We start from the raw sequence: 14,718 nt of genomic DNA on the forward strand, positions 1-14,718 counted from the left end.
AGGTTTTCAAGCCTCCTCTGCCTGCAGTCCCGGTAGGGAGAGGCAGCGGCGAAGATGACAACAGCGTGGGTGGGGGGAAGAGCAGCTCTGAGGCGAAGATGCACGTCCGCTGGGGCTGCCGCCGCCTTCCTCCTCGGGAAATCCGCTGCCCTCCCTCAGCGTGAGGGGAAGGGACTCTGGCGCTGAGGAGGGAGGATGCAAAAGCAAAGCAGGGAGTTGGCGCTGCACCGCATGTTCCTGCCCCTCTCCAAAGCATGGGGTGGGTTGCAGCGTGTGGCATCCTGCCTAGCGGGGTTTGGGTGTGCACAGGGCGGGAGAGGGAAGCCCTCTTTCCATCTGCAGGTTTTTAATCCCAGCAGTGGCTTTCTCCTTCCTGCCGAACGTTTAGTTGAGCCCCCCCCTCCGGAAGCCATCGATCCCCACCTTTTGTTCAAATTTCCCTCGTTTACATCCCCTCCCACACACGCGCCACGACGCAGGAATGTGATCCGCGTGGGGGCGGGAATGAGCTTACATTATTACAAAAAACAGTAATAATTGAATGCAGTGACAATAATTTATGATAATAAAGAGTGGACACATAGTCCTACAGACACAACCGGCCCTTTGAGGGTGACCAGACTGCTGATGCGGCCCCCGATGAATTTGAGTTTGACACCCCTGTCATAAGGCATTGTTTCCAGGCCTTTGACCATTTTGGTTGCCCTCTTCTGGACACGTTCCAGCTTGTCAGTATCCTTCTTGAACTGTGATGCCCAGAACTGGGGTGACTGACGGGTGGGTGAGGGACTCATGTTACCCCATGACCACCACTCCCTCTTTATGGCATTTTTGTCATGTATTGATTATGCTGTTGGAAAATGTATTATGGGAAAGGGGGAAGAGGTATTGAAAGTCCACACAACCCCATTCCTACTCTTTGTGTGTTTGAACCTTGTTGCAACAAATAAATATCATGTTTACTGACTGCTGTTTTGCATCTTTAATGTGGCTGGAGACTCCTCCTTTTGCTGACCCTGGAGGGATCCGCGGGGAGTGGCGCCCTGACCAGCTGGGAAGTGGAGTAAATCCGCACCTCAGGACATTTTCCTTCTCAACGCTTTTCCACCCGAGTCTCACCCTCTTACCAAAAAGCCTGACACCAGGCAATGGGACAGGATTGTGACTCCTTCCCTCAGCAAACAAAATACCACACACACACCCCAAGATACTGAGGTGCCCTGAGGGCTGTGCGGGATCCCCCAATCCTTGAAATGAAAAGGGGAGAGGCTCATGAGAGCTTGAGGGAGCAGGCGGGGAGGGGGCCGCACAGGCTCCAGAAGCTCCTTCTTGCTGATTCCTGGAGTTAGGAGTGATCTATATTCTAGAGTTAGGAGTGAGCAGGGAGGGGGCAAAGTTTGCTGATGGCAGCAAAATGTCCAGGCTTGTTCAAACAAAGAGAGATTTGCAAGGAGATCCAAAAGAGCTCTCCAAAGGGAGTGAATGGGCAGAAAAGAGTTTGTTGTCAATGAGATTAAAGTGATGCGTCCCCCCGCTTACTATCATGTATAGGTTCATGGGGTCTGAACTGGATTTCTCTATGTCCTCTAGGAGACCAGGGGAGAGGGGAAGCTGGTCGCAGCAGGAGGGGGGAGTCTCTCTGGATTCTTCAGCAGCCAGCCTCCTCTCCAGGCCTCCTCTCCTGGCCCCCCTCCTCTCCTACCTCTGAGTGTGAACTTCCCTCTGCCCCAGCCTCTTCCTGCTCACCAAACCCCGTTTTCTCCTCAGCTTCCAACCCCCCCCCCCAAGTCTGCTCCCTTTTCCCCCTCTTTCTGCTCATCATCATTCCACCACCAGTCCCCGGGCTCCGAGTCTTCTTCCCTTGTGGGCCCCCCAGCTGGTGCCCCCCCCTGAACCCAGCCACCAGCAGCAGCCACGGCAGTAAGATCAGTATGATAGTAATACGCACTGTGGTCCTATCCTATGGTAGGAAAATTCCCGAGTAGCATGACTGAATAAAATCTTCTGGGACTATGGAAAAATACTATCTTCCTCAAACCCCAGAATAAGCAGTAGCTGTGGGGTTGCAATAGAGCAATTCCCACGCTGAGGTCAAAAACACACACAGAGGCAGCAGGACGTCTTCAGTAAGAGTTTACTGAGCTTTCAAAGCATACCATTCTCACTGGGTCCCCAGTCAGGCACAAAACCTAGCTCCTGAGAGCAAATCCAGTTTCAGCACTAAAAAAATACACCCCACAAGATATCTAAGTCAGGCACACACACCGGCAGAAGGGAGCAAGGGAGGAAAGAGGCTGGAACGACACAGGGCAATGGAGGTGTGTGTTTCGCTTCCTGTCGTCTGGGAGGGAAGTCAGCAACTGGGCATCTGCAGGGGCTTCACGAAGCAAAGTTTTCTGCCGGCTGCTTCCAGGCACATCCCAGAAACACACGCTGTGATTCGTGGTTTATTGCCATATCAATTGTTTTTCAAAGGTTATCGTGATGTGGTCTAGAAGAGATATCAATATATTGCCCAGCCCTAATCCTTACCACCAGCAATCCAGATCCACCCTCGCTCCTTCTCTATGAAAAGGTCCTTTAAATCTTAAGTTATAATCACATTGTTTGACATTGCCTTCAAAATTTCATCGCTATACAATGTTACAAATAAACACCAGAACTTCACATAGAAAATCATGTGTTTAAGACTGATTTCCTGCTGAGAAAAAGAAAAGAGTGGACTCTGAGAGGAACACGTTCCGCACTCCATACATCTAAATGGGTCCTCCCCTGTGAGACTCCCTAGATGTTCCTTAAAGCATTCCATTATAACTAAATAACTTTCTGCAATCTTTCCTTTTAAATTGCTTATCCTCTTTGAGTTTGTTGTTGGTTTGTACGGTTTCAAGTCTAAAAGTTCTTCCTGTCCATCAGTCTGTTGATGTGGGACTTCCACTCTGACTGAAGCCATACAATTAAACGCTTTCTCCCCCTCTGTGTCCGCGGATGTCTTCCTCAACCATTTTAACTCTGACTGAAGCTTTTCCCACACTCCATACATTAAAATGATCTCTCCCCTGTGTGAGTCAGTTGATGTCTTCTGAGGTGTCCACTCTGACTGAAGCTCTTTCCGCACTCCATACATTCATAGGGTTTTTCACTGGAGTGAGTCTGCTGGTGTAATTTAAGGTCTCCGTTCTGACTGAAGTTATTTCCGCACTCCAAGCATTTAAATGGTTTCTCCTCTATATGAGTCCATTGATGTTTTCTAAGGTATCCATTATCACTAAAGCTCTTTCCGCACTCAATACATTTAAATGGTTTCTCCCCTGTGTGCGTCCGTTGATGTTTTCTAAGGCTTGTATTATGACTGAAGCTCTTTCCGCACTCCATACATTTAAATGGTTTCTCCCCTGTGTGAGTCCGTTGGTGTATATTGAAGTGTCCACTCTGAGTGAAGCTCTTTCCGCACTCCATACATTGAAATGGTTTCTCCTCTTTGTGACTCTGTTGATGGATTCTAAGAGTTGCACTGAAACGGAAGCTCTTTCCGCACTCCATACATTTAAATGGCTTCTCCCCTGTGTGAATCCGCTGGTGAATTTTAAGGTTCACATTCTGACTGAAGTGCTTTCCGCACTCAATGCATTTAAATGGTTTCTCCCCTGTGTGAGTCTGTTGATGTATATTGAGTTGTCCACTCTGACTGAAGCTTTTCCCACACTCCATACATTTAAACGGTTTCTCCCCTGTGTGAGTCCGTTGATGTTGTCTAAGGTTTGCATTATCACGAAAGCTCCTTCCGCACTCCATACATATAAATGGTTTCTCCCCCGTATGAGTCCGTTGATGTATATTGAAGTGTCCACTCTGTCTGAAGCTTTTTCCGCACTCCATACATTTAAATGGTTTCTCCCCTGTGTGAGTCTGTTGATGGCTTCTAAGGGTTGCATTGAAACAGAAGCTCTTTCCGCATTCCATACATTTAAATGGTTTCTCCTCTGTATGAGTATATTGATGACTGATAAGATTTGCATTGCAAGTGAAGCTCTTTCCACACTCCATACATTTATATGGTTTCTCCTCTCTGTGAGTCCATTGATGTATTCTAAGGGTTGAATTGAAACTGAAGCTCTTTCCGCATTCCATACATTTATATGGTTTCTCTCCGGTGTGAGTCCGTTGATGTCTTCTAAGGGTTCCACTCCGACTGAAGCTCTTTCCACACTCCATACATTTATATTTTTTCTTCCCTGTGTGAGTCTGTTGATGTGCTGTAAGACTCGCTTTGAAACTGAAGCTCTTTCCACACTCCATACATTTAAATGGTTTCTCCTCTGGGTGAGTCCCTTGATGTTTTTTAAGGTATCCATTATCACTAAAGCTCTTTCCGCATTCCATGCATTTAAATGGTTTTTCCCCTGTGTGAGTCCGTTGGTGTTTTCTAAGGCTTCCATTACAACTAAAGCTCTTTCCGCACTCCATACACTTACATGGTTTTTCCCCTGAATGAGTCCGTTGATGTTTTCTAAGGTTTCCATTATCACGAAAGCTCTTTCCGCACTCCATACATTTATATGGTTTTTCACCCGTGTGAGTCAGGTGATGTGAACTTAAGTGTCCACTCTGACTGAAGCTCTTTCCACACTCCATGCATTTAAATGGTTTCTCCCCTGTGTGAGTCCGTTGATGTATTCTGAGGTATCCATTATCACTAAAGCTCTTTCCGCATTCCATACATTTATATGGTTTCTCCCCTGTGTGAGTCCGCTGATGTCCTCTAAGGTGTCCACTCTGACTGAAGCTCTTTCCGCACTCCCTGCATTTAAAAGGTTTCTCCCCTGTGTGAATCCGTTGGTGTATATTGAGGGATCCGCTCTGACTGAAGTTCTTCCCACAGTCCCTGCATTGGAATCCTTCCTTGCCCATGTGAGTCTGCTGATGTGTTCTAAGTTTTCCACTATCAGTGAAACTATTTCCACTCTCCATACCTTTAAATGGTTTCTCCTCTGTTTGAGTTCCTTGATATGAACTATGCGTTCTCATTCAGTGAAGCATATTCCACATTTCACACATTTTAATTTCTATTCCTAATGAAACAAAAGGTGTCTTTCTCCATCACATTCTTCAGAGTGGGAGGAAAGGAAATCCTGTTCGGGTTTTAAGGAAGAGAACAGAGAAATAGAGATCACATCAACCGCCATTAGCACCTTCTGTTATTTCAACATCTCCTACATTCCCCCACCTCCTACCCATGCCCTGAAATTTTTAGGAAATGCAAATGCAATGATATCAAATGATAGTAATGCAGCAGCAACCTTTCCTAATCCTCAGTCATCCTATATAATAATGTCCAAGTTGTCCCTGCGTCCAAGCTGTCCCGTGTGTCCCTGGGTCACTGCGCATGTGCCCCAGGGATACAGGGATTGGACAGCAGAGACTGCGCGCGTGCACTCTTCCCCCCCCTCTGCCTCCTCCAACCGCCGCTCCCGCCGGACGCTGCCTCACTGCAGGGCACGTCAGGGAAGCGAGGGTGGAGGCCGGCGAAGGCCTCCTCACAACCCTCCCTGGCCGTGAGGAGCGGCGGTTGGAGGAGGCAGGGGGGGGGAGAGTGCGCGCGTCTTTCCTGTCAGCGGCTGGGGGAGAGGAACGGAGGAGGAGAACGCAGTGCTTTCTCCTCCGTTCCTGTCCCCCTGCCGCCGACAGCAAGGACAGGTCCCAGGGTTCAGAGAAGCGCTGCGCAAGCGCTTCTCCGAACCCTGGGATGTCTTCTTCCTGTCGGCGGCTGCGGGAGAGGAACGGAGGAGAACGCAGCGCTTTCTCCTCCTCCGTTCCTGTCCCCCTGCCGCCGACAGCAAGGACAGGTCCCAGGGTTCGGAGAAGCGCTGCACAAGCGCTTCTCCGAACCCCAGGATGTTCTAGCGCCCGTTATTAAACGGGCTGAAATATACTAGTCGTTAATAAAGCAGCATGATCTGGGAATACAGCCTTTGCAAATCCATTGTTTCCTCACAGGAAAGGCAGCTGCTCTCTGTCTCTTTCTCTGGCTCCTCGTTCCTTTGGACATTTCCCACCCTCTGCATCATAATCCTCCATCCACCCCCACCCCCCGTTTCCACCTCTAGATCTTCATGAATCACCTGCACAGTCCCATTGGCCTCAGGAGGCCCATGTGGACCATTCTGAGACACCCAGGGCTATGTCTTTCCCAGCGACTGTGGTCTGGGTCAGTCAGAGAACTAGTGACAAGGCTTGGGGCTTGGGGCCAGCTGAATGGGTGCTCAGGGAAGCTCCTGTTCTTGGAGATGGACCTCCGTCTACATGTCTCACATTGCATGGAGAGAGTAGGAGGAGCAGAAGGAGAAGCAGTTGGAGCATGGGAATCCCAGACAGAAACACCCACCTCCATTGTTCTTTATATTAATGATGTGCTGCCTGATCTCATGCCCCTCTTCTGACGCAGGACTATCCTAAACTGGCACTGAAAAAGCTAGATATTAAAGGCAAATGGATAACTGTACATAGTGGAAACTTTAACATTGAATATGCAATATTCATTGTGTTATTTCTGGAGCCATGAATTTATTCCTGATCCGTCCTAAATATTGTAATTATAGGATGTCTTGGGGTGTTAGAGGAGCGGTAGTACCTTTGGTGGGGGACATGTCATGCACTAATTTATCCACCATTGGTCTGCACTCAGCTCTCACCTGTGGCTTCCAGAAGCTGTCAGTGTGTAACAGGAGCCACAATCCCAGGAATGGCTTCAACCGGCCGGCTAAACCAGGTGAGGATAGCTGCTGGGTCTCAAATCCTGGGTGGGTTGGGGAATTCTGCTGCAGGTGAAGGCAGGCCCTGGTGGATGGAGAGGATGAGAACAACAGTGAATCCCACAGTTAAGAAGGTAGATTCTGTCCTTGCTGCAGAAGAAAGTGAAGGGCAGATGGGGCACATTGAGAAGGAAAACTCTCGTCCGAAACCTCTGCTGCCTCGGGGGTTATCTTCAGGAGAAGAAAAGGCTATGGAGGAAAAGCTACACAAATCCAGGGCGGAGTCTCTAAGAGGGTTGGATGTGCCCTACACACCTTCTTCATTCAACTCCTGCAGCTAATCTGGTGCCAAACCTACTGCTCTGCTTTCCTTGGCACCATATCAGCCAGGCTGAGAAGGAGGTCTTGTTCTCTAGGCAGCCCAGGAGCCCCAAACACACTGCCCACGATTCCATTGTTGCTAACACAGCAGTTTCAGGCAGAGAAATGAGCTCAGACCTGTGTATCAAAGTCTCTCCGATGTGGAACAAGGGAAACAGAAGCGCTATTTACATCATACGTCAATGTAAAAGTATTCAAAATATTTGTCTTTTGAAGAAAAGACCACCAAGTATCCAATGGCACCTTCAAAGCTAATGAAAGTATTGTGCCTGGAGCTTTTGTGGGCTGGAGGAGCAGGAAAGCTCCTGCCACCATGATGCTTCCAACGGGGATTCAGACCTCATCATGGGACTGAAACTGCCGTGGTTGAGCTGCTTGATCATCTCCGATGGGCTAGAGGCTGAGGGGGAAGCTGTTTCCTGGTTCTGCTGGATCTCTCAGCGGCTTTGCAGACCTTTGACCATGGTATCCTTCTGGACCCCCTAGGGGAGCTGGGGGCCCGGTTATGCAGTGGTTCCCCTCCTTCCTCCTGGGCCATGTCCAGAAAGTGGTGTTGGGGGATGAGTGTTCAGACCCCTGCGCCCGCACTTGTGGGGTGTGTCAGGGCTCCCCCCTCTCCCCCCTGCTTTTTAATATCTATATGAAGCAACTTGGAGAGATCATCAGGGGGGTTGGCTGGGTGTTCATCAGTATGTGGGTGATACCTAGCTCTATCTCTCTTTTAAATCAGAGCCAGTGACGGCGGTGAAGGTCCTGTGTGAGTGCCTGGAGGCGGTTGGAGGATGGATGGCGGCTAACAGATTGAGGTTGAACCCTGACAAGACAGAAGTACTGTTTGGGGGGGGGGACAGGAGGCGAGCAGGACTCCCTGGTCCTGAATGGGGTAACTATGCCCCTGAAGGACCAGGTGTGCAGCCTGGGGGTCATTTTGGACTCACAGCTGTCCATGGAGGCACAGGTCTTTTCTGTGTCCAGAGCAGCTGTCTATCAGCTCTATCTGGTACGCAGGCTGAGACCTTACTAGCCTGCAGACTGTCTCACCAGAGTGGTGCATCCTCTGGTTATCTCCTGTTTGGTCTATTGCCCACCTGCTCTACATGGAGCTCCCTTTGAAGGTGACTATGAAACTCCAACGAATCCAGAATGGGGCAGCTTGACTAGTTACTGGGAGAGTTACTGGGAGCAGCCACTGAGACCACATAACACTATTCCTAAAGGATCTTCCCTGACTCACAGTGCATTTCCGAGAACAATTCAAACTGCTGGTGCTGACCTTTAAAGCATCTGTGGGATGTGAAAGACAAGAGCAGTCAAGTACAACATCCCTAGAGTGGACATAAAAGGGGATGTCTGGAGCAGCCAGTCAGAACTTCCTGTTTCTCCTAGGCTGGGACAGACTTCCTCTGCATGTGGCTAGAGGTGGGCGTGACCTCACCTGCCCAGGTGACAGAAGAGCAGGACTGGTCAGCCATCTCTCTCTCTGCTTAGCTTAAGATGCTCTCTTGGCTTCCAGCTTCCGACCAAGAGAGGACAAAGGCGCTATCTCCTTATGGGAGAGTTTCCAGGTGTATATTACATTTGTAAGTTGTCTGCCTTCTGGGATCCATTTGTGAACAGAATGTGTGAGTAAATCCTTTTAATATTTTTATAGAAGACTGTGTCGTGTCTATCTTTTTATGAAATAAATTACCAAGGGGAAATTAGCAAGGAAACTTATTTTAGAGGCTTTCGCGAGTCTGAGCAAATGCATCCGCTGTGGAAGTTTAAAAAGGGAAATGTTACTCAGCTAAATTGTACAACTTGTTAACACAAGTTGGAAAGGATATACTGTACTGGTAATCAAACAATATATCCTCTCCTGCATCCCCAAACATTCCCACATTGTCATGGTTGCATTTTTCAGGCATAGAAAAGTACAGATCTAATGTATGGTGATAATTCCTAACCTATTGGTTCAAGAAGGTTCTGATAGTTTTACTCTGTATGATTCAATGGTGGTGTTTTCTCTAGATCATGGGCAGGCAAACTAGGCCCCGGGGGTATAAATACTGATGATGATCTTGTGGTTGTTGTTTTTTAGTTAATTTGGAGTTCGTACTGCTATATCAGCTCATGAAATGTTATGGGTTGCTGTAAAATATAATCCCACCCATGACTTCTCATTCACATACAGTCTATAAATTTGGGAAGGTCACACGCCTCACCTGTGCTAATACTGGCAATCTTTGGCCCGCATAGGCACACCCTGTGTGTAGAGCCTCCAGCCACAGGCACTGTCTATCATGAAAATGGGTCCTTCGACTGGGACAGTTGCTTTCGATGCTGATGGGTGGTATCTCAGCTTGTCAGTCACTCTGACATTGCCTACAAAGAATAAGAGGAACAGAAATGCTTTTGAGGTGCAACTTCCATATCAATCCTGAGAGTCTTTCCACGGACTCTGCATCCCTGTTTCTGATGACAGGTGTACATTATCCTCATCCTGAATGAACCAGGCAGTGGGAAAGACACTTAAAGATGGAAGCCTGAGAGAGAGGGAAAGATTTATGGCTGCTTCCTGGGTGGGATTGTGGAAACAAAGAGCCGCTTTCCTCCCCTCTTCCTCTCGGGATTTCCTCTCCTCTCCAGGGGGGCCAATGGTTGGACTGGGCAGAACCGCTGAGTCTGGACAGGGGAGGGGCTTATGGGGTGGGAAGAAGACAGAGCTTGCAGGAAGGAAGAGGTGGGGAAACTGGACCCCCCCCCTTCCAGGGATCCCTCTCTGGTCCCCTTGAAGGGGTGGCCCATTCCTGGGCGGCAGAGAGAGGCCAAAGCTGTCCCACCGGAGAATCCACGATGGAGACGTCCCCCTATAGAATGGTCTTCCTATCTCCCCCCCTCCCGCCAATGCTGCCCTTCCCTGCCCCCTTCCTCTCTCCCAGAGTCTCCCCTGCGCCCCCATCTCTCCATCCGGAGGGACCGCCCCAAGTCAAGCAGGGGGGGGACAGGGGGGGTCTCTATCCCTCGTGCCCCTTCATCCTTTCGTGGCCCACCTCTCTCTGCAAGGAAACCCCCCTTCGCAGCACCGTGCAGGGATCCAGACCCTCCCGGTGGGGCCCAGGGAAGGTGCTTTGGGGAGCTGGCGGGGATCTCTGGGTCCTTTTTTCTACCCCCCCCCCGCAGCCCCCTTACCTCTTTGCCCTCGCTCGCGATCCTCTTTCCCACAAGGGGGGGGGGTTTCCCTGCCGCCCCTCCTCCCCTTTGTAAATGCGCGCGCCCCTAGAGCAACGGTGCAGAGTAGCGATCCGGCGTAGGAGCTCCACTTCCGGGAGAAGCAGGCAGGTTGGGAGGGGGCTCTCCCCCTCATTCCGGAAACAGCGAGGAAGAGGAGGAGGAAGAGGGGCAACGTATGGTGGGGGGATTTGGGGTAGTGGGGGTGGCATGAGAGAAGGATGGGCTGGGAGGGGAGGGGAAGGTTTGAAGGGGGGGCAGGACAGGAAGGTTTCCCCCCTCCCCTCTTCCTTCTGTGGATCAGGAGAGCGGGGGAGGGGCTGATCCCGGCAATCCAGCAGCAAAGTGGGGTGTGTCCCCCCCACAATGTTTCTAGGGTTGCCAGGCTGAATAGAGGCCAGGACTTCTGTGCCTTTAATTGCCCTGCTCTCTTTTGAGTCTGGAAACCTTAGAGAGAAACCAGCAGACCCTGTGTTTAATTTCCAAGCAAAGGGTCTGCAATTGATGCAATTGATGCTTTTGAATTATGGTGCTGGAGGAGACTCTTGAGAGTCCCATGGACTGCAAGAAGATCAAACCTATCCATTCTGAAGGAAATCAGCCCTGAGTGCCCACTGGAAGGACAGATCCTGAAGCTGAGGCTCCAATACTTTGGCTACCTCTTGAGAAGAGAAGACTCCCTGGAAAAGACCCTGATGTTGGGAAAGATGGAGGGCAGAAAGAGAAGAGGACGACAGAGGACGAGATGGTTGGACAGTGTTCTCGAAGCTACGAACATGAGTTTGACCGAAATGCGGGAGGCAGTGCAAGACAGGAGTGCCTGGCGTGCTCTGGTCCATGGGGTCACGAAGAGTCGGACACGACTAAACGACTAAACAACAACAACAAGTCCTGTCCTCTATTCAGTCTGGCAAGCCTAAATGTTTACATTGCAAAATATTTCCCTCCCCCACCCCACGCCATGAGATTAGATCCATCTGTGTTGTGGGTGTTGGTACTGTTCAAACCAGGGAGGGGGGCAGTTAGAGGAAGCCCCCCCCCTAAAAAAATCCCAAGTTCCCCACACAGCGTCTAACTAAGGCCAGGACAATGACTATTGACACAGGCTGATCCCGGCAATCCAGCTGCAAAGTTGAGTCCCCCCCCCCCACAGTGTTTACAGGGAACCAGGCAGAGAGCCTTCTCGGTAGTTGGGCCTGCCCTGTGGAACGCCCTCCCATCAGAGGTCAGAGAGAGAAACAACTACCTGACATTTAGAAAACATCTGAAGGCAGCTCTGTTTAGGGAAGTTTTTAATGTGTGACATTTTAATGAAATTTAATCTTTGTAGAAGCTGCCCAGAGTGGCTGGGGAAACCCAGCCGGATGGGCGGGGTACAAATAATGAATTCCAAAATCTCTGTCATGGAACATGGAATGGAAATTGTAATATAGGACAACTCTGAATCCTTGGTTTAAAGCAATGTATGCTGGGAGAGGCAACAGGGCAGTCTGGGTCTTTAACAGCCCTGGCCCTGTCTCTCTCTGCTTCCCAATTAGCTGTCTGCAAAGGAATGTGTTAATTGCCCTTTGGCAGGAAGAAGCCCGGGTGATACCTATTACCTTGTGGTATGTAAGGGGGAGGGGAATGAAAGGCCAAATTAAATAATCCCTTCCACCTGAGGTCGACTCGCCCTCTACGAAATTAAGAAGGAATGCGGGAAATATCTTTACCACCTGCCAATATACAATTAGAGAATAAAGTTAAGACAGCTGAAAATGGATGGGCTACATCTAAGGCCATTGGTAAAAGTTAATTGATCTGGTGTTCTCATTGGTGGGATCGTGTAACCCCACCTGGTACCTTTCGGGGATAAAGATGTGGTTACAGGTAGGTAGCCGTGTTGGTCTGGATCGAAGTAAAATAAAAAAAATTCCTTCAGTAGCACCTTAAAGACCAACTAAGTTTTTATTTTGGTATGAGCTTTCGTGTGCATGCACACTTCTTCAGATACAGTGAAATGGAAGTTTCCAGGCACTTATGTAGAGAAGGGGTGGGGAGGGGTGGGGATGGGGAGGGGGGATCACTCAGAAGGGTGGTGGAAATGGGTGATTGACTGACTGATAGCTGTTGATGACCGCAAACGACTGCAAATGGTTTTGCATGAAAAAGCAAGGGTTGAGATGGCTGAAGATCGCTTATCATGTATAATGAGATAAGAATCCGATATCTCTGTTCAAACCAGGTCCCTCCATGGTTTTGAGCTTGGTGATAAGTTGCAATTCAGCAACTTCTCTTTCCAGTCTATTTCTGAAATTCTTTTGTAGTAAGACAGCTACTTTGAGATCTTGTATAGAATGTCCTGGGAGATTGAAGTGTTCTCCTACTGGTTTTTCTGTCTTCTGGTTCCTGATGTCAGATTTATGTCCATTTATCCTTTGGCGTAGGGTTTGGCCTGTTTGTCCAATATAGAGAGCTGAAGGGCACTGTTGGCATTTGATGGCATACACAATGTTAGAAGATGAGCAATTAAATAGTCCTGAGATGGTATGTTGGATGTTGTTGGGGCCAGTAATGGTGTTGTCTGGGTGTATGTGGCAGCAAAGTTGGCATCTGGGTTTATTGCAGGCTCTGGTACCAGTGTCCATGTTAAGTCTGGTGGTTGTATTATTGTGGGTGAGGAGTTGTTTAAGATTGGGTGGCTGTCTGTAGGCAATGAAAGGTCTTCCTCCCAGAGCTTGAGAAAGGGAGCTGTCATTGTCCAGGAGAGGCTGTAGATCTCTGATGATGCGTTGTACTGTTTTAGCTTGGGAGCTGTATGTGATGACTAGTGGTGTTCTGTTATTTTCTTTTTTGGGTCTGTCTTGCAGCAGGTTCTCTCTAGGTATCTGTCTGGCTCTATTGATCTGTTGTTTAACTTCGTGTTAGGGCAAAATTCTGGGTGCGAGGTTGCTCAGCTGCCCAGCTCGTCAGGCAAGGGCCTGCGGTCGCTGCGGAGTGTAAAGGAAGGCGTCCAGCCACAATCCGGAGCAAAGTTTTATTACTGCGCAACAGGTTCAATGCAAGACTGAGATGAGCACACAACCCCAGAGTCGGTCACGACTGGACCTAATGGTCAGGGGTCCCTTTACCTTTATATGATGAATGGAAAAAGATGTTAAAATGTATGTTTGGGAAAAAAACCCCATAAATTTTATTATTAAGTTTAATTCCGGAAAGTGTGCCGAACGATAGAAGAAATATCATTTTATATGCGTGTGGAGCGGCCAGAATGTTGGTAGCCCAGAACTGGAAAGGAGATAAAGTTCCATCTATACAGGAATGGTATATTCAACTGGTGGAATATATGAATTTAGCAAGGTTGACGGTGATAATTAGGAGAGTCCCCAAACAAAAAATTAAAAGAGAGTGGAGTTATGTGGAGGATTGTTTTTATAAAGAAGGTATAAGTTCGAAGTGGGTGATTTGTTTGGATTAAAATGCACAAGTTGATAAAGGAAAATAAGATATGGTATAGGATATTCAGCTGATAAGGGAGAAGCCTGGTAGAAATTTCACATGAGAAGGGAACCGATATTAAAATGTTTGGAAGTTAAATTTTAATCTGTATTTTTTTTCTTTTTTCGTTCTTTTTTTGGCTTTCTTTTTCTCTTTCCGTATATAATTGGTGTAATTTGTGCTGATTTGATTATGTTGTGTTATATTGTGTTGTGCTGTTGTGTTGATTTGTGAATTTTTAATAAGAAATAAAGATGATTTTTTCAAAAGAAGATGGGGCAGAAATGGGTCTGGCCTGGCCACTGGCACCCATGGGCGTAGCTGTTGAGCCTTTTTTTTTCATAGAATCATAGATTCTGGGAGATCAATGAGACCAGGAGAAAGCAGAAACTGCAACATTTTTGGCAGGGCGCATAAGCTTTCTGAAATGTATAAATACACGACATATATCTGTTGGAGATGTGAGGAAGCAGGTGGTAGAATCATCGAGTTGGAAGAGACCACAAGGGCCATCCAGTCCAACCCCCTGCCAAGCAGGAAACACCATCAAAGCAAGCATTCCTGACATATACCTGTCAAGCCTCTGCTTAAAGACCTCCAAAGAAGGAGATTCCACCACACTCCTTGGCAGCAAATTCCACTGTTGAACAGCTCGTACTGTCAGGAAGTTCTTCCTAATGTTTAGGTGGAATCTTCTTTCTTGTAGTTTGAATACATTGCTCCGTGTCCGCTTCTCCCTTTCTCCCTCCTCTAAAGCATTCTGGACATATGCCTGTCAAGCCTCTGCTTGCCTTCCTCTGCCTCTGGGGGGATCACTTATTGTAGAGCATTTTCCCTGCTCCGGTTTCTAGGCCAGGGAGGGGGAAGCTCAGCCCCCAGACAGGAGGGTCCCCAAAAT

The 14,718-nt window shown here is 48.5% G+C and overlaps 1 protein-coding gene across 3 annotated transcripts; it reads right to left on the minus strand.

The window, feature by feature from the left end:
• Positions 1-2,117: 2,117 nt before the first annotated feature.
• LOC118090875 (oocyte zinc finger protein XlCOF6-like) lies at positions 2,118-10,528 on the minus strand. 3 transcript variants are annotated; one of them, XM_060279345.1, is made up of 4 exons: positions 10,305-10,528; positions 9,338-9,497; positions 6,693-6,837; positions 2,118-5,132 (listed from the first exon to the last, which is right to left on the minus strand). In XM_060279345.1, exon 4 carries the CDS (start codon positions 5,026-5,028, stop codon positions 3,043-3,045), a length of 1,986 nt encoding a protein of 661 aa, XP_060135328.1. In that variant the 5' UTR covers positions 5,029-5,132; positions 6,693-6,837; positions 9,338-9,497; positions 10,305-10,528; the 3' UTR covers positions 2,118-3,042. The 3 variants fall into 3 exon arrangements, 2 of the variants coding, with proteins under 2 accessions (XP_060135328.1, XP_060135329.1); XR_009558236.1 differs by lacking the exon at positions 2,118-5,132 and adding an exon at positions 6,064-6,463; XM_060279346.1 differs by lacking the exons at positions 9,338-9,497; positions 10,305-10,528 and adding an exon at positions 8,569-9,314.
• Between the last annotated feature and the right edge of the window lie 4,190 nt (positions 10,529-14,718).

Source organism: Zootoca vivipara, chromosome 10 (genome assembly GCF_963506605.1).
Source record: "Zootoca vivipara chromosome 10, rZooViv1.1, whole genome shotgun sequence".
NCBI classification, from domain to species: Eukaryota; Metazoa; Chordata; class Lepidosauria; order Squamata; family Lacertidae; genus Zootoca; species Zootoca vivipara.